Source organism: Maniola hyperantus, chromosome 19 (assembly GCF_902806685.2).
Source record: "Maniola hyperantus chromosome 19, iAphHyp1.2, whole genome shotgun sequence".
NCBI classification, from domain to species: Eukaryota; Metazoa; Arthropoda; class Insecta; order Lepidoptera; family Nymphalidae; genus Maniola; species Maniola hyperantus.
In genome coordinates this window covers 10,242,504-10,267,203 of record NC_048554.1, presented here as the reverse complement: position 1 = coordinate 10,267,203, position 24,700 = coordinate 10,242,504, and the positions used below count along the sequence as shown (strand labels likewise).

Here is a 24,700-nt window from a genome sequence, read left to right as displayed (position 1 = left end):
ACAAGATTTTACGTCTCACCAAACCAAACCAAATTCGAGAGTCGAAATACTTCCGCGTTACAGTAAACTGGATCTTAACTGCCTTGTTTTAAAGCTCAAGTTTGTCTACACTTCTACAGCCAGCGCTCCAAGCGGAAACATTGCGAAATTAAAATCAGTGGCATTGAATATTTGACTTCAATTCAAGGCTGTTTAGGACCATTTTACTGTAACGCGGAAGTATTTCGACTCTCGAATTTGGTTTGGTTTGGTGAGACGTAAAATCTTGTACTACGGGTACAGGCTCCACAGAAAACCAAAATGTTTCAAATTGCATTCGAATCATATCAACCAAGTGGAACTACCTATAGGAACAGGCACTAAAATTCCTACCTATAGGTATATGTATATTCCGCGACAGGTTGACATGGCAATCGGGGTACGAGGCGGGGGGACGCCCCGCACATCCACGTCACCCGCGCGCGCCTGCACCGGGTTAGCGCGCGGGCTGTGTGGATGTGCGGGGCGTTCCCTCCCCGAATGCCATTTCAACCTGTCGCGTACAATACTACTAGGTATTGCAATAAAGTAAAGGTATCGATTTGTCGCGACCAGCCAAAGACACCTCCAGGCTTATTTACATGTAGCTAAAGAGAAACCGAGCCGGGAGCCGGGAGCCGGGGTAACTTCCCCGAGACAGGATTTGATCATTCATAACTCATAACTCATAATATTACTATCCACACGTAGTCAACGCAATTAAAAGATGCAGCAGCTCTTTATGCTGCATATTTTGACACTCGGAAGGGAATTACGTATTAGGTACAGTTCGCATCATGTCGAGATGGCAATCGAAGTATGAGCCGGTAGGACACCCCGCACATCCGCACGTCAACGGGTCTGTGCGGGTGTGCGAAGCGTCCCCGTCCCCACGCCGAGTGCCATATCGACCTGTGGAGTACCTACTATAGATATCTACCTACTTCCCGTTGACCGTTGAATCTTGAAATTTGGCAAAAAGACAAAAACCGAAAACCATAAATGTTCATTATAAATAGATGGATAAAATTTGCGATTACAAACTTGTATTTGCAGTTGAAAATAATTAATAAGAAACACATATCATTCCAAGGTACGGAACACTTGGTGAGCGAGTCTATTGGCTATTTTTTTTCATTAGGTAAACCATCATTGATTATACTTACCTAGTAGCCATAGTTCAACGGACGACACCTCGCAGGCAGGTAGGTATTTAGTATTTACGAGCCGCCACCGACCGTCGCGTAATCCGCCATTTATTATTGCCAGAGCCTCCAGACAATGGAAATGTATCGTTAGTCTATCTGACCGAGCAGTAGCGACATCTTCTAGCGGCACTTTGTATTTATTTGATACTAGCTGACCCGGGTGGAATTTAGAAAATCGAGGTGGGGGTTGAATTTCCAAAAATCTTTGAACACGTATTTCTTCATTTGTGACCCACAACCCAAATACCAATTTTCGTGCAAATAACTTGACGGACTTTCATACAAACTTTCATCCCCTATTTAACCCATTTAGGGGTGGAATTTCGAAAAATCCTTTCTTATTGGATACCTACTCTTTACAAAGAACACACCCTTAAAATTTCATGTCTCAGACCAGCGGTTCAGGCTCTGCGTTGATATATTATAAGTCAGTCAGTCAGTCAAGACTTTGAATTTTATATTTATAAAGACTGTTCTATGAACGGTACTTCACGATTAATAATAATAGTTTTTTGTATTGTGAGAGCTTGGTTGGGGGCTGCGGCCCTGGCCAGGTACCACTATACCGGCGAAGCCATGCCGCCAAGCGATTTAGCGATCCGGTACGATACCGCGTAGAAACCAATTATAGAATTTAATGAAATTGCCATAACCCTTCCAAGTTAGCCCTTGACTGCGATAAATAGAATAAAAGAAAAAAGTTTATTCTTCTTAAAAAATTAAATTCAGATGAGCTTTCCAAAAAAGCTTCTAGCGGTTGCCTATCCTCCGAAATAGGAGGTTTATTTCTAAGGCAACCGCTCGCGCTACTAGAATAGGTAATAATTTTAAGATAAGTACAAAAATCATCCGCTGCGCGGTTCAATCTGAATAGTGAACACGCTCTCTTTATTTATTTATTTTATTTGTCACAGAACCGCCCACAGAATTACACCCTTAAGTTACATAATATGTTTTTGAGTTCACAACGTAGGAAAACAAGTTTTACAATAAAATAACCTAACCGAAAGAACATAAAAATATACATAGGCTTATAAATACTAAAAGCATAATATTATAATGAAATGAATACCAAGTTAATAACAATCTACCTATTTATCACCGGTTAAAATATTTTCTATGAATATTTTATTCTAAGTATAAGTACCTACCTAATAATGATAAATCGCCGAAATACGTAAATCAACTTACCATTAAATATCCTCAATCTATTACCTAAGTGTCTACCACGAAACAGACACACTGACAGAGATATTTTATGGTAAGGTAGACCTATACTAGGTACATTTGTCAAAAGTTTGCTTTAGTGATAAAAATTGTATAGATCTAGATCTCTGGTAAAAACACCTTATTTACAGATGTTTACTTTTTGTAAGTTTAGCTAAGCACGCTTTGAAACTATTTATTTTATCCTTTGTGGCAAAAACCTTGTTCTAAAATATTTTTTGTGGCAGGAAAGTTCAATATACTCGGCCGCAAGCCGTTTACGAACTTTCGTAATATTCATTTAAGTTCGGCGAGATACTGCTAGCGCCACCTAGTGTCGAGTAGCGAAACTAATAACTTTATGGTATGGTTTCAAATTCTTATACTAAAATAGGTATGTAATAGCTTCTGCAAGCAAAAAAACTATTTTTTAGGGTTCTGTACCTCAAAAGGAAAAACTGAACACTTTTAGGATCACTTTGTTGTCTGTCTGTCTGTCGGTCTGTCAAGAAACCTACTCAGGGTACTTCCCGTTGACCTAGAATCATGAAATTTGGCAGGTAGGTAGATCTTATAGCTGACATTTGGGAAAAAACCGGAAAACCGTGAATTTGAATGTGAAAGTTACATCACACAAAAAAAAAATTGTGGTCATGAACTAATAATTAGTATTTTCAATTTTCTAAGTAAGATAACTATATCAAGTGGGGTATCATATGAAAGGTCTTCACCTGTGCATTCTAAAACAGATTTTTATGTATCATAGTTTTTGGACTATCCTGCAAAATGTCGAAAAAATACGACTGTAGTACGGAACCCTCATTACGCGAGCCTGACTTGCACTTGGCCGGTTTTTTTAAAGATTTGTAGAGTTAAATTCTTCTAAATCTTAATTACTTATTAAGAATTAAGATTTTTAAGAAATTAAATACAGCAAAAGTAAGAGAAAAAAACTTTTTCGTTTTTCTTTACTTTCAAATCAAAGCTTTTGTGAAGGACTAAAAATACAAAATAAAAATAGTAGACTAGATGAAAACTAGAGACCTATTTGCAAATTGTATCGGATAAGATTGCATTCGTATACCAAACTTATTATTATCAATCAAGTAGTAGATACCTAATAATAAATACCTACCTCTACCTACATATATTTTTTATTGTTACAGTGTTTGGTATGGAGTCCCCCCTGGGACTGTTTCCGCCGGGCATGGAACACAAAATGTACCCTCTGATGGACGTCGAGCACCGCCCGCCGCCGCTCGACGCGCAGCTATTCACCAACGTCAAGAAAAAATGTAAGTATTCCATTATTGTATCACCAGAGATACATGAGACCCCTAGAGCACAATATGTAGCCTCTGACGCGGCCCGACGCGCAAGCTATTCGCCAAGCAACGTCAAGAAAAAATGTAAGTATTTCGTCAATGTATCACGAGAGATACATAATATATAGCACAATATGTCGCTCGTCGGTGGGAACTCTTTGATTTTCCGGCATAAGAAGTAGCCTAAGCCCGTTTCCAGGATGTCCACCTATCTCTGTAACGAATACAATATGACGCCCGCGACTTCGGCCACGTCGATTTAAGTTTTCTAAGAATCCCCAACTCTTTGATTTTTCAGGACAAAAAGTCTACAGTAGCCGGGAAGAAATATTGTATATCGACATTTAGAATGAGATTTCGGCTTTGTAGAGCGTTGTCTCTTCCACTCATACCTATGTGACGTTTTGTCGGTCTCAACGACAGAGACAACGCTCTACGAAACCGCTCTCTCTTTCTAAAGGGCGATGTACAATATTTCCTGCCGAATAATGTCCTTCCGTAGGATGCAATTTACCTACCGAATTTCATTTTCCAATTAATTTGAGGTCGTTTGGGTCAATTACAAATTACACTTTTATAAAATTTTCTATAGATGGATTGTATTAGGTATACGTATATGCACAGAATATACCAACTACTTTAAATTGTCTTTTCTACTTCCTATTTTAAAAGATTCCGGTCGGTAGCTAAGTACTTAGGTAAGTAACTGACAAAACTTCGAATGCTAAGGCAAGAATTCAACCCGAAGAATTTCATTCCAATTCGAAAAATGCTTTAATCAAACCACAAACTTTTTCCAATCGTTGAACGTTTTTATTTTCCTGAATATCAAGCAACTTACTTGGCCTTCAAAAATCAAGGTAATAATAAGAAAAGACAATATTTATACCTACCTACTAATATTATAAATGCGAAAGTTGTCTGTTTGCTAGATTTTCACGGCCCATCCGTTTAACCGATTTTGACGAAATTTTGTAGAGAAATAATAGCTTGCATCCCGAAGGAGGATATGCGATTTTTCATCTCAGAAAATCGAAGAGTTTCCATGGGATTTTAAAAACCTCAATCTACGTGAACAAAGTCGCGGGATTCATCTAGTATTATACTAAAACTAATTTATTTATTTCATTTCCCTAAATAGGTAGGTAAGATACCAAATTCTATCTGACCTTTAAAAATCACGGCAGGGAAAAATGACTATTAAATATTATTTATTCTAACTAGGTAATATTCTTCTGTACATATAAAAGAATAAACTGACTGACTGACTGACATATCAACGTACAGTTTAAACAAAGGGTCTAGAAATTTATGATTTTGCATGCAGATTTTCTTTATGACGTTAGTAGACCTCAATTACGAAAGTTTTTCAAAAACTCCACCTAAACAAAGCCTACGTAAAATTAGGATTCACGAAAGTATTTTCGGAAATATGACCTGAACAAAGCCGGGAAGAATCAGTCAGTTTATACATGACTATGTTTGGGAAAGCACTTTTAAGCAGGCCCCTAAGGATTTTCTTAATCTACGGACCAAGATTCTATCGAACCATTGGTACTGATTCTGGGCACTCCCTAATTTTAGAGTATTCGCATCCTCTTCTTACTAATGTACTTAATATGAAAAGGACAGACGCAGTTTGACAGTTTTAAATTTAATTTTAGATGGTAAAACCCGTGATTTTAGCGCACAGTCGCGAGCCTACTGTTTAAATTTGTAGCGTGCACTAAAATTTAGAGTCTTTAAATGTAAAGTTCATGTTCTGTCCCTTTTTAGCATTGTTAAAAAGAAAAGGATGCAGATACTCTAAATTTAGTTTGGAGAAAGACAACGGAATTGTGTAGCTAAAGTTTTTGATAAATATGGTTATATCTATGTGTTTCATTTCATTTTATTTTGATAAAAGCCGAGTTGCAATAATTTGTTTCATAAGTAAATATTAAATGCAACGAGCATATGATAACAATAGCGCGTTCAACATTAGCAAGCGGCAGATAGCAAGCGCAGCATCCCATCACACATCTCGCAATCGCATCGCGCAAAATGTTAAACGACTATTGTTTCCCGGCGAATGTTTATTAAGACGATCTGATAGCGTATCTCATAGGGGAACAGACGGCGAGTCTAACGTGTGCTTTGAATGAGGCACTGCGGAGTCGGACTGTGGAGACGGGCACAACGGGCGCGGCACAATAGTGCCCGATCGATTAGCGCCCATCGCTCGACGGAGACGTCACATGCATGCCGATGCTCCCTTGTAAAATGCTAACGAGCGAGCGAAGAGCTCAACCCGTCACTAAATGGAAAACGTCTTTAATTTCCGCGCCCGGACCACTAGCTCGCGTGCCTCGCGACGACTATTAAAAGAAAAACTAATTTCCATAATAAAATATCATTCCGGCCGTAATCCGAAACGTTCCACGAATTATCTGATCGGAACCGAGTTAACGTGATCCGTTGAAATTATAAAACTATAAAGTTACATGGGGCGACGTCGCCGGCGTATGCAGGTCCGCTTTTCTTTTTGACAGACCCGCCTTAATAGTCGCGTGCTCGCGTCGAATTAATGACGAGCCCGGCGTGTCGCCCGCGGGGTTCGGAACCCGCTCATTTCGCCTAGTGACGACTTTCGGCGCCGAGCTATTGCCGAAGCCAAAACACAGTTATTAGATAGTTGTGCATTCGGTAATGTTGTCGCGACTCACGGCACATGTCGTGCAACCCACCCGCACTCCCGCCGACTTGCACCGCCTTCTGCCTGCATAGTGCATTCGCCCGGACATAAATCACTGAATGCGACATCCCCAACGTAATTAGCGGATTCAATATTTTACAACTTCAAACACGAATCGCTAAGTAATCCGCGTATCTAATTTATGCGTTTTGTTCGACAGGGCGACCGAAGGGGCAGCACAGCGCACCGCGCGGTGGCCCGCCCCGATCCTGGACCAACGCGGAACTAACGGAAGCTTTACAACACGTCTGGAACAAGAAAATGACCACGAGCCAAGCGTCACGGATATTCGGCATCCCGTACAACTCTCTACTAATGTACGTGCGGGGTAAATACGGCAAGAGTTTAAAACTCGAGCAGCTGAGGAAAGATTGCATCGGAGGACCCTTAGAAGTTTTAAATCTGAATTCTGGGAACAACAACAACAACCATCCATCGAGCAAACACCACGAGAAAGACGAGCATCATCAGAACGCGAGCCAAAGGCCGTCGAGTTCGGAGCCTGATATCTCGTCGAATCCGATGTTCAATCCGTTTCAGCAAGGTTTCTATCCGGAGTTTCCGCCTGGGTTTCCGATGCCGCTGAACATGCTACACTTACTACCGCCGAGCGAGAAAGCGAGAGAGCTATACCAGTCGATGCCGATGGCTTTGGATTCTCTCTCGGGGGTGACGAAGGAGGAAGACTGCAAAAGCGACAGGTCGAAGGAGAACTCTGCGGATGAAGAGGGCGACTCGTACCGGCCGTCGCACGCGCCGCATCCGCCCGACACGCGCACGTTGCTGCACCACAACGGGCAGGACTAGACCTTCCAAATTAGTTGAAACCTCTGCACTGTACCTTCTCTACAGCTCGTCTCGTCTCTGTAAACTTTCATCTTTCTCTTTCCACCGCCCGCGAGGCGAAAGAGACGCAAGAGATTGCGACTTGCGTCGCTAGAACGGGATCCTTATAATTTATGGGCATGTAATCGCTCAGGTACACTACGAGTAAACGACGGTAAAACTGGAGTTTTGTTAGTGTATGCTCGGTTTTAAATTGTGATCTAATTGTATTTATGTACTTAACCATTGCGTGCAATATCTAATTGGAAATGAGTTATGCTAAGATTGTCGGCGTACTTTGACAGAATTTCAGTTCCGCCCGGTCACATAAAAGCGTTTATAAGATCTACTACGCGGTTAGGGACGAGCGATGTCCGAGTTAAAATTAGTTAAATTTATATTTAAAAGATGTGTTAATATTGTAAATGTATATTGAGCGTCTCGTATAAGTGCTAGGCGATAATTTATTATTCCGAAGGAGTGCAATAAGGATGAAAGGTGTGTTGTGATTGTTATCGCCACGGCGGCGATGTTGTTCAAGTCTTATATTGTTGACATTCCATTCCGACATTCCCTCTCTATAATTATTACTTAAGTATATTTTTTTTAAATAATATTTCATATCACTTAAGGCTCTACGATTTTAATACTTTTAATAGTCTATCCTCGATCGATTCTTGCCTTTACTTTCTGTGTTATCAAGTGTAGATATTATGTTACGTGCGAATTGACTTCTGCATTTCACCAAAGTTTGTAAAATATTTCGTAATAATAGTTTTATTCGATGAATAATTATAAACAATTTTTAAAATGTAAATAGTTATTATATAAATTAATGGGATATTAAATTTAAATTAACCATTAGTTAAGGAGACATTACGTGTCTAAAATGGTAGTACGTATTTGTAATAATTGTTGTAGAATTAGTGAAGTGAATACAGTGATGACTATCGACACGTCGATAGATAACGCAGCCGTCATTGGAGGGTCCGCGACGCACTAGTCACACACACAAACACAATCTTCTGACGACCGAAATTATTAATTAATCAAGCCTATCTGTAATCTGTCCATAAGTTACTTAGTTACTTATTTGTCTAAAATTGTACGCTCTTTTTTGACAATTAACAACGTCGTATAGTTACTTATTACGACAAATTACGGATAGCTTGATTTTATTAATTTCGGCCGTAAATCAAAACGATAGATACCTACTTTATTAATTGTAAATCTCGAGGAACATAAAAAAAACTTAAAAATACGTCATAATCTTTACAGGGAGTCATAAAAAAGGAAATAGGGGTCATGTAGACCATAAAGTGTACCATGACATGTAGGTACGTCACGAGCTATGGCCTATGAGCCGCCCAGTTCGTGAGCCCGACTCCTCTATTCCGGTGGTCCGATCACATCGTGACGTCAGCAAATTTCTGATTAAAGATCACAAAAAAAATAACAAAGACCTCATTATCAATAACAACAACGACAGTGCGCGCCAGGTTAAGACAAATAAAGTATCTGCACTCAATGTTCAAATAAAAAGGAGCTTTCAAGATTTTAGTGAATAATGGAAGTTAGAATAAATCGGGTCTCAACACTACCTGGCTTTAGATAATTGTATACAATGATTTCGTATTGAATTAGAATATCACGGGACGATTAAAATATCAAAAGTTTTCAAACGGTTCTATTGTACATACGATACTGTGAAGGCCTGGTTACACGGTCCATCATGATGGACGTCCGCCAAAGGTCAAAACGTGCGTTTATTAAAGGATAATGAATATATAGTATGAGATGTACTGATAAAATAGGGAACGTATGCGATGCAATGTAATGTAACGTTGGTATCCACACTTGACCCAGTAGGTATACAACGTATTTTCGTTTTTCCAAATATGTTTTGGTTAGATTCTGAATACTGCCCGTAAGTTACATTAATTTCTACTTTCTCACAACGATCTAGAATGGCATCGCAAGTATTACTATGTTCTTATCGTTCTAATCCATTATGGGTATCCAATAAAGCAAATCTACAGATTTCTTAATTATTTTTATTTTGCATAACGTTCGCCAAAAGCAAAGTTTGTGACGTCAAGTTGAGGTCCAATAAAATAGACCGTGTATCCAGTCCTTCAAATAATTTATAGCTGTGTTGAAAATATACGATGTTTTCTTTTAACGAAACATTCCAAATAACTTGATAAGTATATATCTCTATCTTTATAATTAGAAACCTACCTTGTTTTGTAGTGAACTTTATTCGATTCCTACTCAAAAGGACACTAACGTATTCGGTTACCGCGAATGATCGTAAGTGGTTATAAATTTTGAATTAATCTATAGTCGTCGATACAGAATACGAATCTGCATAACTTAACAGAAGACTGAAAACTATTTTCGACTCTATTTTGTATAATTGTACATTTAACACATAATCACAGTACTAAATCCGGCAAGCAAAGAAAACACATGCAGTAGAAAACACGTTAGTGACACGTCATTTTACAATATATCATTACAGGGATTTTATATATTAACGAATTGTATAATTGAATATGTACCTATAGTTAAACAGAACGTATAATTATTGCTTTTTCTCCTAAATTTTACTTTCGCTCATCTGGATTGAATCGACGAAAAACGACGATATCTTTTCAACAAAACCTTACGATAGCCACTATACGTTTGTCGTTAATGAAATCACGTTTGTGAACTAGCAGAATTAATAATATTATTATAAATTAAAATCAAATTAGCTGTCTCGGCGATGTCTTAAATAAATTTATTTCAATGAATCGTTTCAATTTAATCGAGTAAAAATATATTAAGTACATGTGCCAAAAAATTAAATCGAAATCTTAACTTATCGGCAAACTCCTATGTTATTAAGCTTTTATTACTATCGACTGTCTTCGATTTTTTATTAATTCTTGTTTATGAAGTACCTATTGATAACGTGCGAGATGAATGCCATGCTGAAAATGCGCTAGCGATATGACTATGTAATATAGACACATTAATATTATTAATAGATTATTCTATTCATTAATTTGAATTATTTCCAAAATTAAAATAGTTAAACTCGTAGAACAAAATCGCGACGGTCTACTATTTTAACCGCTCAAAGTTAAGATCAGATAGGTGATCTCGTGAAGCCTCTACGACTGAGATGTATGAGCGTACTTTGGCTTTGCTCAGACTTTACTTAGAATTAAAACGAGGCCGATTTATGTCACTGAGGCTGAAATCTATAGAGGTACTTTGACATTGCACAGACCTTAGTTTCAGTTAACATGAGTGTGGGGGTTGTTGATATTGATATAAATGATAACTGATAATGTCCTTCGATAGCTCCTTTAATGATACTAATTGATATTGATAATTGATATGATAATGATATTGATGATGAGTGCGATTCGCGCCGCGGCCGATGTTGCACTGTCTTTGTGAACTGCTAGGCGCCAGCACGAGGATTGCGTAAACTGCTGACACCGCACAGTTCAGTGTTCGGGACACTGTGTGTACCGAGTGTGTAATGAGATAGATTTTTATCAGCGATATAATACTGTTACGTGTAATTAACAGTGACTTAAGTCTGAGCAAAGTCCAAGTACTCTATATAATACCTTGGTTTGAACCTGACATGCTTAAGGGGACTCACTTCAGTGCTTTCTTCATACAAACGTAGGAGGGAAAATACAACAATATTCGATATTGTACGCACAAAACTAAGAATTATATCGATTTATCTCGTCTTTATCTAGGTTCACTGATATATAAAACATTGAAAAAAATATTGATTTAAAAGTTACGAGCCTCAAAAAATTCCTTTTTTTACATTAAATTTATGACAACTTTGGGCGTAAATAAATAAGATTAGGGATATGAAAATTCTAAAAAAAATTATCATTAGACATAGTTTATTTATTCATTAGTTGAAATAACTTTACTTTGCAAACATAAATTCAGTAGTTTTTTCTCAAAAATACTTTTCCTAAACCCTTGATTTCGGTGAAAATCATCGTGCCTCTCACCTTTCTCATACAATGTCAAGTGAAAAGCAAATAGGTTCGGTCGAGCGTACTGCGTCACCTTAAGTACGTGTGGGACGTAATATTTCCCCATGTAAGGTTGGACTCCGATGGCATTTATCTCGCGCGACAATAGTAGTTGTGTTGTATAGTGACTTGTGATTGCACATTGCGTGTCGTCGGTTTATAGAGTTTACCTAATTCGTACAAATTCAAGCAGTATTAGAGTGATTTTTGTTAAAGTTTTAATTGAGACGTTTTTAATTAAGTTTTGTTATTTGTTAATGTGTGCGACGAGAGGTAGATTGACTATGAGAATATTTTATTTTAGTTTCACAATAAGCAATAGGAATCTCATATAACATAGTTTTTCCATTTTAGACGAAGTTTATTAATGTTTTAGTTGGTTTTAGAGATACTTGTTCGAGTGTGCGCGCGGGGCTTTATGTGCGTGAGCTTGCATAAATACCTAATACAGTTTTCACTTCGAGTAAAGCTCGAAATAGGTACATTACGAAAGTCGTAGTAAAGCAACGCATTTTATTAAAATGTTTCTAAATCGACTAAGTACTTTATTTCTCTTTATTAGGATACAGATTTGTGAGAAGTAAAATAAAATGGAGACGCAACTAGGCGTTTTGTTTTTTGGTTGAATCACAATAATTACGTAGATATATATTATACATTTTACGTCGGAAATACACAAACTCACGCACATAATATTTCGCTGCGTATTCACACGACTGAACCTATCTGATGTACCTTTTTGTATTTGACTATACCCGCCATTTTTGAATTGATGTCTACCCGCGCATTCACGTTAGTGCATTCCAATGTTTTCTTATGCTGCTATACCTTTGTGTATATTTCATACAGTTTTCACCAGGAGCCAAATCTAAGGACGTAATTTAATAGGTACATACATAAATTTAAGAAATTACGTATTTTTAGTTGATAAAAATGTGATTGTATTAATTTTAGTAGAAATCAAATATTTAGTTCCTTCAGTTTTGTTACGAGTATTTATAAATTGTAATTAATTATTATAATTATAATGAAACGATGATTTTTAGCTTAGACTAATTGTTCTCACATACCTAATAAAGAATTATAAATTATGTATAAGTTGTGTAATTTGATTTGTTGTATTTTTGCCTAAATAATAATTAATAATTTACAAATTTAAATTAAATGATATCGTTACATTAGGGTGTAAAAAAGATTATCTATTTGATCTTATAAAATAAATACGAAAAAAATATTTATGTTCTAGTACCATTATATCTTGTAATTGAAATTGAAATGATGGAGCGATGTAGTAGTAAAATTCGTTTACGGTCACCGACGTAAAGTGTAAAAATAAAAATGTGAAATACCGCTACACTGTTTCATTGCAGCACCTTTCGCCACCTTTGACAATAAGTACCTACGAGAGTTTTACAACGAGTTACATAACTTGTATAAAGTAATGTCTATCTAGAATGAATCGATTTACATGTGTCTATTCAGCCGTTACGTGAGCTGCCTTTTACCTTTTGTCGACTGTCAGCGTATTGTCAGGATTTAGTAACAGACAACTGTATAAATAAACGGCCTAAGAGCCAGCGCGTGCCAGACGTTCGTTATTTTATAAAAGCTGAAAGTTTCTGCGTATTGTCCCTAACACTGTGAGAGGAACGTTTGTTTGGATGTTAGTTTGGATTATGGTGGCTTTGGGAGATAACAGGTAATAAAGGTGTAAAAATCTTACGTCCAAGTAATATTTTACCTAAGTAGATAAGTAGGTATAAAGTCTAAATTTTTTTTTATTTTCTTCGGAAATCATGTCATACATTACCAGACAGTGTCGTGGCAACCTCCTGTTTTACATCTTTTTCATCATCATCATCAACCAATAGACGTCCATGACTGCTGGACATAGGTCTCTTGTAGGGACTTCCACAGTTCACACGCCACGGTGTTGCGCCGCCTGGATCCAGGAGGCTCCCTGCGACTCGTCTGATGTCGTCCGTCCACCTAGTGGGGGGTCTTCCAACGCTGCGTCTTCCGGTGCGAGGTCGCCATTCCAGTACCTTGGGACCCCAACGTCTATCGGTTGTACGAACTATGTGCCCTGCCCATTGCCACTTCAGCTTCGCAACCCGTTGAGCTATATCGGTTACTCTAGTTCTCCTACGGATCTCCTCATTTCTGATTTGATCACGTAGAGAAACTCCAAGCATAGCGCTCTCCATCGCCCGCTGAGCGCTTACATCTGTTTACACCTTCGAATAGTAAAATAATCGTAATCGTAATGCGGCATCGCCCGCCGAGCTTTGCCATGTCGCGAACTATAAGTAGGCGGTGGCCGGTGACAGTTGCGGCGGTTGATTTTTGACCAACAACGCTTTAGTTAGGTTACCTACCTACATAGAGTTACGTTTTACTAGGTAGTTTAATTTAATAATCCCGTTTACCTGCAGGCTGCAAGCAATATGTATAGTGCATTCATTATAATCCAATTATGACATTGATACGGCGGCGACTGTCCATTTCAATAAGTAAATATAACAGGACCTGTTACTATTTTGTCACGATCTCGAATATCTATTGGATAATACCATTAGAACATAGGTATGCTAACAGTAACTTATGACTCTATGCTTTACTTAATCCTACTAAGTAAATAAATACTTAAATAAATAAATATCCTTTATTCAGCCAAAAAACAACAAATCAATATATATAAAAGGAAAAGCTGACTGACTGACTGATCTAGCAACGAACAGCTTAAACTACTGGGGACAGATCGGGCTATTTGGCATGCAGATAGCTATTATGAATTATGATGTAGATATCCGCTAAGGATTTTGAAAATTCGATCCCCAAAAGGGTAAAACAGGGGTTTATAATTTGTGAAGTAGGCATATGCTAGAGTACCATAGTCTCCCTGGGTACCTGGGTCTCGGTGAACCAGGTGGCTTTATTTACTAGAGATAATATAAATGTACCTAACTACCTACTCTGTAGACTACGGAGGTTACTTTTTATACCGAAAATCAAAGAGTTCCCAAGTAACTTTTAAAAACCTAAATCCACCCAGCCCAAGTCGATTAGAAAGGCAAATAAAACACAAAAATCGTTATCACATGCAGACGTACCCTTTTATTCATTAACTTTTAAATTAAATACAGTTTTTATAAATACAAATTTACACACTAAAAAAACGGTGGATATCGCTTAGCTCCATTTTTCTAGGATACCAGTGTCGTTACATAGCGGCCGCTATATTATACCGTCAAATGACGTCACTTAAACGTCTACTGAAAGATAAAGCTGTTTTTAACAGGCATCGTAACATGGATGTGATAAACGCTCTCTACGCTGGCGTCACATAGCGGCCGCTTTGTAACCACACCGGTATCCCAGAAAACCAGAACTGTACAAACACTTCAAACATCACATTGAGCAAAATGCAAGCAGGTTCTCTTTATAATTAAGCCTTGGTTAGAAACAACGCGTGACGACAGTACTGTATTACATCACACTAAAGTCTGGCGTGGCAGTGTAAGGGATGATTTAAGCCAACACGTGGCCACGCACGTGCGCGGACGCCACACGGTGAAGCGAGAAATGCTTCATATAAAATGTTCGTGATATTTTGAATCCGTGCCTCGTACGTGGCAGATTTGTTATGTTGCAAGAAACTGTAGGACCCGGCAGGAAATATTGCACATCGAACTTTAGAAAGAGAACTCTGCTTCGTAGAGCGTCGTCTCTGCCACTCATACCTGTGACGTTTCGTCGGCTCAACGACAGAGATAACGCTCTACGAAACCGTTCTCTTTCTTAAGTGCAATATTTCCTCCCAAAAAAGTTTTGTTAAACTAACTTCCCGATGACCTAGCTAGCTAGGCTTGAAATTTTAAACATAGATTGGAACTGGATGACAATGCAATATTAACTCGCTTTGTTGTTTCTCTGTTTATTAGTTTGTTTGGTTATTCGTCTGTACCTACGGCACAAATTTTGTAATCGATTTAAAACTAACTTCCAGATTAAATTGCAGAGCACGTAGTAGGCAACGGCGCAGCGTTCCCTTTATACAGTTCCTTGTTCTACCTAAGGCGTAATTTTGAAGACGCCAGTGTGAACTGACACGCATCGCTGTCTTCGCAAGTTGTTTGACCAGAGCTTTACGACTCCCGCAGACTAAGAGCTAGCGCTCACCACGGTGCGGTGCGTTTTAAAATCCGCAAATTTTAATTTTAATTTATCAATCCGGTGCGGAAACAATTCTGCATCGCGCGCACTTCTAAGTTCACAGATTTTGCGGGGAAAAAACGTACGAAAATTTACCATGGTGCGCTAGCTCTAACGTGATCGGCCGATAGTTGGTTCGATTCGTCTAGTCTGCAAAGTATTTAATTTTTTTTTGCACAGACTTAGGAACAATATAGACGACCAAAGTAAAATTGAAGCAATCCACTTTTATTCAGCTGCTGATTCAATGGCAGGGTGATGGGTCATTTTTTATCCGCACTAGTTTTATTTAGTTCGGTGCAGTTTGGTGTCTATATCTTTCCTTTAGTCTGTGGTTTATAGTCTGTAGTCTATAACACTTGCAGTAGTAACTTTTCATTGCCGTAAAATAAATAAAATAAATAAACTTTTCATTTTATATTTTCGTATTTAAAATAATAAATAAAAAGGTAAGTAATAAGTAGGTACTATTATAATGACTAATGTTACAAGAGACCCTTGACCTGTGCGAATACTCGCTTCGCCGTTAAGTTCCTAGATCAATTCCCGGTTGTGTCAAGGGGAACAATTAACAAAACAGACTTAATTAAATATTAAACCAGTTGTTTAAAATAATAGGGTATGCAATGCATGCCACAGTTATATATAAATATTAGCTTATGCTCGCGACTTCATCCGCGTGGACTATACACAAATTTCAAACCCCTATTTCACCCCATAAGGGGTTGAATTTTCAAAAATCCTTTCTTAGCGGATGCCTACGTCATAATAGCTATCTGCATGTCAGATTTCTGCTCGATCCGTCCCAGTAGTTTGAGCTGTGCGTTGATAGATCAATCAGTCAGTCAGTCACCTTTTCCTTTTATATATTTAGATGTTCAGCTTTCATTAAAGTTCGTTTAGTTTCACTTTTCGTTCACATGTTAATCTAATCGCTTTTATAAAAAAAATTATAGTGTTCTCAATTCTCATCCACATACTACAATACTAACTCGCCTTTCACTCCATTAAATCCATACACTTTTATTTTTTTTAACAATTTATATCGACATAATTAAATAACACCTATCAATAATGCAAATTACTTTGATGTTATTTTTTTTTCGAATTTCTAAAATAGCGCTACCTTTTGTCAGCGTAAAAATTAATAGTGTTATTAAAAACTCAATAATCTACCGAAATGAGTTAGAAAACAACAGTAATGCAAGGGCCGTGGACTGAGCATATTTCAGTAGGGTGTCCAATATTGACGGATTATAAGGGGCCGTCCGAAAAATCTATATCCATACTAATATTATAAATGCGAAAGTGTGTCTGTCTGTCTGCTAGCTTTTCACGGCCAATACGTTTAACCGGTTTTGATGAAATTTGGTATAGAGATAGCTTGCATCCCGGGGAAGGACATAGGCTACTTTTGATCCCGGAAAATTAAAGAGTTCCCATGGGATTTAAAAAAACCTAAATCCAAGCGGACGCAGTCAAGGGCATCATCTAGTAGGTATTTAATAATGTAAGAGAAAAAAGTTTTATACAAAAACAATGTTGAATCTAGTTTTAAATAAATAGCGATTTATCCATCCATACTAATATTATAAATGCGGAAGTGTGTCTGTTTGTCTGTCTGCTAGCTTTTCACGGCCCAACAGTTTAACGAATTTTGATAAAATTTGATGCAGAGTTAGTTTACATCCCGGGGAAGGACATTAGGCTAGTTTTTATCCCGGGAAATAAGAGAGTTCCGACGTGATTTTTAAAAACCTCAATTCATGCAGAGGAAGTCGCTTATATCATCCAGTAATAAATAAAAATTTACAATACATAGGTACTAGCTTTCAAACGTTCTAGAAAAGTTTACATTATGCTAGATAAGACAGGCAGATTGGCATTTTATAAACTTAAAGAGATGCCATTTTTCTAGACACAATTGAAAGATTATAGACGAATTTTATTCTCTACGTTCCCTACAAACAATAATTAGAGCAGTAAGTAGATTGTTATTTTGTCTTAAAACAATATCATATTTTACGTCCCGAAATAATATTATTAAAATGTGGCCATCCGATTCATTACCATCGCACACAAAACAAATTGTTTTCTAAGATTTATATTATAAGACGTAGAATAGATAGCCAACGTCTAATCGGATAGTGATGAAAATATGTTTTTTTATTTTGTTATAGTTGATTAACTATTAAGTATAGTCCGCGACAGGTCGAGATGGCAATCGGGGTATGAAGCGGGGGGACGCTCCGCACAACTACACGTCATCCGCGCTCGTCCGCACCGGGTTAGCGCGAGGGCTGTGCGGGTGTGCGGGGCGTTCCCCCCCCAATTGCCATCTCGGCCTGTCGCATACTATAGGTACATATTATAATGTGGAATACCTTCCAGTTTTTTTACACAATCGATACTTTGTCCTCATTTCATTGTGACACCCTAATCAATGTTGTTATTTAAGGTTAAAGACTATTTTTACTAGAAAGTAGAATTAAGAAAAGTAATTTAATTTAAAAAACTGATTTCATTTATAAATTTTTTCGATCTGTAATTTTTATGTTCTAGAATAAGTTTGGTATTTTTGTTTATTGTATTAAAATTGAAAATTTTACCCATATTATAAAAAAAAATTCACTAAGGGTTTCTTATTTATAAAAAGATAATTTATATATTCACCTAATTTTTTAATATATTTACTTACTTGATTTATAAAGAGTTAGTTCTGCAAGTGTTATGTTTTTATCAGTAGGTATTTACAATTAGTACCTATTACTAGAAGTTCGTATTGTAGTGTAAAATTCGATGTTCGGATTTTTATTGAACTTTTTAATGCTTTTAAGTTAAGTTTTTATCACATTGAGACTGTTGATCATTAGTGGGAAAATACATACCTATCTTCAATTTGTATGGAAACTTATGAAACTGCACATTTTGAGGGGCATTCACATAAATACTTACCTATACATTTTCAATTAATTCTGTAACACGCGTAGGTACCAATAAAAAAACGAATCGAAAAGAGCAGTATTAATCATTAATTGATCTCAATTACACAGTAGGTACAGTACGCGACAGAAAGTAATGTACATCGACCTTTAGAAGGAGATCGCAGATTTGTAGAGCGTTGTCTCTGTCGTCGAGACCGACAAAACGTCATATAGGTTTGAGTGACAGAGACAACGCTCTACAAAGCCGAAATGTCATTCTAAAGGCCGATTTACATTACTTTCTGCCGCATACTTTTTATACCTGTTTATAAGTGTGTAAGTGAGACGGAATGATTAGCATCGCATCGTTTCGATTTATGTATTTATTTATTGACACGTGTTATATTTTTACTGTAAAGTTTTTATAATAGAAGACCGAACCATCGAATTTTCAACCTAATAATCCAAATTCTTCGACAGATATAATATAGAGTACAAATGGCAGTAGTTTTCTTATTTTATAACAGTAATCAGTATAAGGTACATTAAACACGTATAGTCCGTACAAAATGACTTTTCACGCGCCATTTTAACTCTATGTGTCAACTGTCATATCCAAGTATGGTTCACTTTTAAAATAAGGACTAAAATCGTACTTATGACATGAAATTTAACACATAAAGTTTAAATGGCGCATGAGAAGTCATTTTTTACGCATTATAATTATATTTTATCCCAAATTGGAATAAGGTAACTATATCGTAATTATGCATGCATATTCAATCGATATCACATCCCATCAATCTATCGTACATTGTTTTATGTATCGTTAATTCATTTACATAAGTATTTTATTATGTTTAGGTACATCATTTACATTGATATAGATAGTTAAAAATTTTATAATCAACTTAAGAGAATTGTATTCCCAAGCGCCTAAAAATTTCATTGACTTTGCAAATTAAAATCGTCAAACAATTCAGAGTGCTCGAAGGAAACTCCTCTTAAGTTAAGACCATCGAAAAGCGCACCTTGACAAACAAGTATAGGAAGTAATTAATCATAAATGAATTGGTGATTTCTGAAACGCCACGTTACACGGACCCAATTTTTCAGGGGACAATAAATTAATTAATGTAGTAATTATATAGATAGTATTTTTTAGTTTATTTGGAAAATACAGAGCCTTATAAAGTACATAAACATTTACATAGTTTAATCGATATTTTGACGTCTATAGATTAAGATACTGGTGCTAGCTCAATTCTGAAATAAAATATAACATGTGGGGGTTTAGAAATCATTGGTTTAGTTAAGACTTCGATCGCTTTCTGTCGCAACACAATACAACACGGCAGTGTGTCTACACCTTTAAACTTTATTCGCCACATGTTTGTGTCAACAGATTTTAATTTTAAATAAGTAAAATTAAGTACTTACAAAAATGAGAAAGTAGAGAAGGTATAATTTTTTATAAAAATTATTGTTATTTCAAAAATCTATAAGTTAACCATAACTTCATAATTTTTCACCCATGCTATAACACAATCTGCACACAGAACTATAAAAATAAATATAAAAAAGTAAAAATTCGAATTTAAAAACTTAATCGTGTCTGCATAAAAGCCTAGGAACGTGAGCAGTGTACCTACGTTGCATTAATTAAAATTTATAGACGAGCCAACACGGTCGGGCCGATATAAATTTTAAGACTCTTGACACCGGAATAATATCCAATTTCAAATAAATTAAGGTAAGGTTTACTCACGTAAGTAAATTTGTCAACTTACGTAATTTGTCAGTCTGTAGGTACTATAAACTACTATAAGTGTGTATATATTAGTAAATTTGTCGTAAGTTAATCACGCAAGCTACTTACCTACGTAAGTTAAACTTACAGGTGTAAGTTTTACAACATTGGAGTTGGAGTTCTAGAGTGTAGAGAGGCTTTTATAAAGCCAGCAGCCGACAAGTTGGCAAGTCGGTCTAAGCTCTATTACCAAGAGGTCACAAAAAGCGAAGTATGTTTCGTTTTGACACTACAAATAAAATAAGAGAAAAAAACCGCGATCTCGATTTATCGTGCACTAATAGAATCGCGGGCGAAAGCTGTGTAAACACAATTATTACAAACGAGACCCGCGAAAAAACTTGCCTACGGCACCAAATAAACGATTGATTATTTAGGGGCGTTCACACCAGTCGAGTGATTGGTCGAGACAGCGCACTTGTACGAGTACAATTACCTGTACGTCAACACTTGTGCGAGATATTTTTGCTAGGGGTGCGGACACGTACTGCATAATAATTATGTATGAAGGAATAGAATATACGATTATTACTATAACATGTTAGTGATAGTAGCCGGGACCGACGGATTTCACAAAATTCTCTTCCAAACCACGTAAGTCAATCATCGACTTGCCGACTTGGGTTAATGTTGCTATGACAACACCACTAAGAAAGGAAATTCAAAAAAAATAAGTTTTTCGCATACGAAAAAGAAACGCATTGCCACTGGCATTTGTTTCTCGTCCAAGATAAGTTATATCAATACATATACCTATCTATTTTTTTAAATATATCCCCGATTTCATTGGACTTGTACGTATAGGTCTAATTAAGCTGATATAATTGTGTTAGAACATTATACCAACATAAGTTTTTTCCTACAATTGTCATTTGTTAGTTATAATTTTAACAGACCCAAAAGCAAAAGATGATCATGGCTCGAGTACAATAAAGTGTTAGTACTAAGTGAGTCTACTCGATCCAGCCACTAGCTTGGTGTAAACCTGGTTTCATTTTACAGGTTGTATAGCGTTTGCATGTGGACACGATACAATAGATGAGACAAAAACTGGGAATAAGTTATTTTTAGTAGGTAGTTATTTAGAAATTATCGCATTTTGTACGTAGTAAGATACTCTTTTTGCGAGCATTTGCCAAGTTATTGTCGTATAAATAAAATGATCCTATGTACATAATGCTAAAATTTCACTTATAATGTACAAATTAGAAAAAACTTAATAGAAAATACATAATTATAATAATAACTAAATTATATCTGAATTATAGCATAGATATGTATACATGCGTGGGTCTGACAGTATATTATAAATATCGCGATGCCGGTCGAGTCTCAACATTTATTGACTATATCATGTCAATATATTGGCAACGCATTACGTCATCAATATAATATCGACACAATTATCGTTGTACAGTACCCGGCAGGAAATATTGCACATCGAACTTTAGAAAGAGCGTCGTCTCACTCACTATATTGTGACGTTTTGTCGGTCTCAACGACAGAGACAACGCTCTACGAAACCGTTCTCTTTCTAAAGTTCGATGTGCAATATTTCCTGCCGGCTACTGTAATTAACTTTTATGGACGGGGCACGAATAACTACCTACGCAGGTTATTTTAATCGCAACCAATCCGAGTAATTCTGGCAGTACAAAATGCTTTTGCATTTGACTCACCAGTCACCACGCGTCGATTTTCACCGGGTGTGTAACCGCCTTTATAGTTATTGTTATGCTTTTGTTCAAAATTCGAGTTCTTGTTAAACAAAGGTAAGCATTTATGGAGTGCACGCCTTATAAATTTAATCGAAAACCCTATCAGCCAAATCATCTGGGGACTTAACAAATTAGTATCCCGCATTTTTATCATAAATTACTGTTTAAATTAATATTATGATTAAACAATATAAATAATTCGTTAGTATATTCACTAATATAATTTATTACTCAGACTAATTTTAATTTAATCGTGTAACCTAAAAAGCCAAATTGTCTATATTTTTCACAACATTTTCTATTTATCTTTATAGCCAGCACATTTTATCAAGAGGAATGGAATCAACAAATCCATTTTTTCCAAAAAAAGTCATAGTAACAAAAATTCTTTCATACATATACGTGCGTAAATACATACAATACGTGTTCGCATTTCGTGCGTGTAGAAATAATGGAGAGGTAGAGTACGCAGCAGAAAGTAATGTACATCGGCCTTTAGAATGATATTTCAGCTTGGTAGAGCGTTGTCTCTGTCGCTCATACCTATATGACGTGCTGTCGGTCTCAACGACAGACAGTGTTCTACAAATCTGCTATCTCCTTCTAAAGGTCGATGTACATTACTTTCTGCCGCGTACTGTACGTAAACGCAACTGCGTTCAAATGTACGTACTAATACGCTCGCTTCATATATTTTTGCGTAAATTTTTTGGGATGTGATCCAATCAATACAATAATACATACCTACTATCATTATACACCTAATTTAATATTGTACACACACACATTTGAACCATATCCTTCATGTATATAACATTAATTAAGAATATACGAGGTAATCGCTTATACATTTAACAAGCTAAATAGGATTTATTATAAGTTAGCAACATTCTCCATACTAGAAACCCTCAAATTCCGAAAACTTCAACCCCTAAAGCTAAGTGTTCACTAGTAATAAAACTTGCAGAAGTTAGCCTGGCTAGACACTTGCATGTTGCTTGCACTATGTCAAACATTACTAGCAATTCAACTTCTGTAAATTTTGATACTAACTTGCAGATTAATAATGTCAATAAATACGTGGGGAGCTGATATGATATTGGTGCAAATTCGTTAGTACACAAAAAACTAAATTTAAACTAAACTATCATTTTCATCACTATCCTTATTTTAACACCCTTAGAACAGGTTCTCAGACACGTTTTATGATTGAAATAATTCAATTATTTCAATATTTTCACCTATGTAATGTATGTTTTATGCCAACTAATATAGTTTGATCAGAATCTCATGAAAAATATTGAAGTGGGATTGTGAGTATCCTGTGTACATAGTGCACTGTGGTGAATATTATAGTGAATTATTAATATTCACCACAGAGTACTATGTACAATGTACATAGGGTGTTCGCGGAGTACAGTGTTGCTAAATTTGGAATCACTTCAATCGCACTTATTCCTGGAAAATAAATGAAAATGGGCACTCTCCTAGTTTAGTTTCAGTAGTTTTGTGTACTACCAAATTAGCACCAATGGAAACGTTTTTACTTTTTTACATATTACCTTAAAAATACGTACTTATCATTATCACAGACCAGAGGGCAAACTTCTTTGATGCATTTAAAGGTTAATGCCCATTACATACGGATGTCGATTCGGGAATTAAAATTAAAGTCCATCATATTAAGATACATTTTAAAAGTAGGTCATGATCCTTGTAATCAAATTCTACCTATAATTTTTTTTAAAGCCTGCTAGAAAATCAACTTAAATTACTTTATTACAAAACTAACTTTCAAATACCTCTATGTAATGGGCGAAAAACTTCAAACACGATTTTTACTCACAATTTGGCTGTTTAGGTAATTATGAATAGTAATTCTAATACTTTCCCTAATAAGTCGAGATAAATAGTGTTAGTTAATTATTTATATTTATATTTGTTACAGGGAAGATTGGTAACATAATAACGATTATTATTGGAAACAGCTTTCACAGACTTCCTGAACTTTAACTTCCTGCTTTTTAGTTTTTACACTAACCCTTATATATTTTTTAATTAACATAAAATAAAATAGAAACCCGCTGTGTTGATGAAAATTAATCCTATAATAACAAATTCTATTTTGTAATTCGGCAATTCCATATTCCATAATTTAGACCCGATGTATTTCTACATATTGAGGCCTGTCCTGTTACATTATATATCAATATTATCACGCGATATCGCGAGTCTGTATCCAGGAAATATTGATGGTATTGACAGTATCACAATATATCCGGGTCTTGAAAACCTGCGATATCAGATACGGTATTGATAGTGTAATGTTAGACTTTCATTCGCCGAGTTTCTTGCTGGTTCTTCTCGGTAAGAACGGCGTTCCGAACCACTGGTAAGTTATTTCGACGATTCAAAAGCACTTGTAAAAGTTTATTTGAATAAAAATTTATTCTATTCTATTTGTGACGCCTAATCGTCAAATGATATCTGGTTAGATGGCATGTTATTGATATGATTCTAGCTCGTAGCTCGTAGCTTTAGTTTTAGGTTTGCGTAATAATTATCACCACTATATCTTAGAAATCCAACATCTGACCATCAAAAAGAGTTATTTATTACCTATTTTGAATAAATCATTTGACTTTGACTTTAATCC

At 36.3% G+C, this 24,700-nt stretch overlaps 1 protein-coding gene across 1 annotated transcript in view; it reads left to right on the top strand.

Moving 5' to 3' along the window:
• The window catches only part of LOC117991097 (protein jim lovell-like), a 56,376-nt gene extending 48,297 nt beyond the window's left edge, over nucleotides 1–8,079 (top strand). The window contains exons 2-3 of the mRNA XM_034978653.2: nucleotides 3,599–3,727; nucleotides 6,652–8,079. Of these exons, the coding sequence (XP_034834544.1) occupies nucleotides 3,599–3,727; nucleotides 6,652–7,298 (776 nt within the window). The 3' untranslated portion in view covers nucleotides 7,299–8,079. The remainder of the gene's footprint in view (nucleotides 1–3,598; nucleotides 3,728–6,651) is intronic.
• Nucleotides 8,080–24,700: the final 16,621 nt, after the last annotated feature.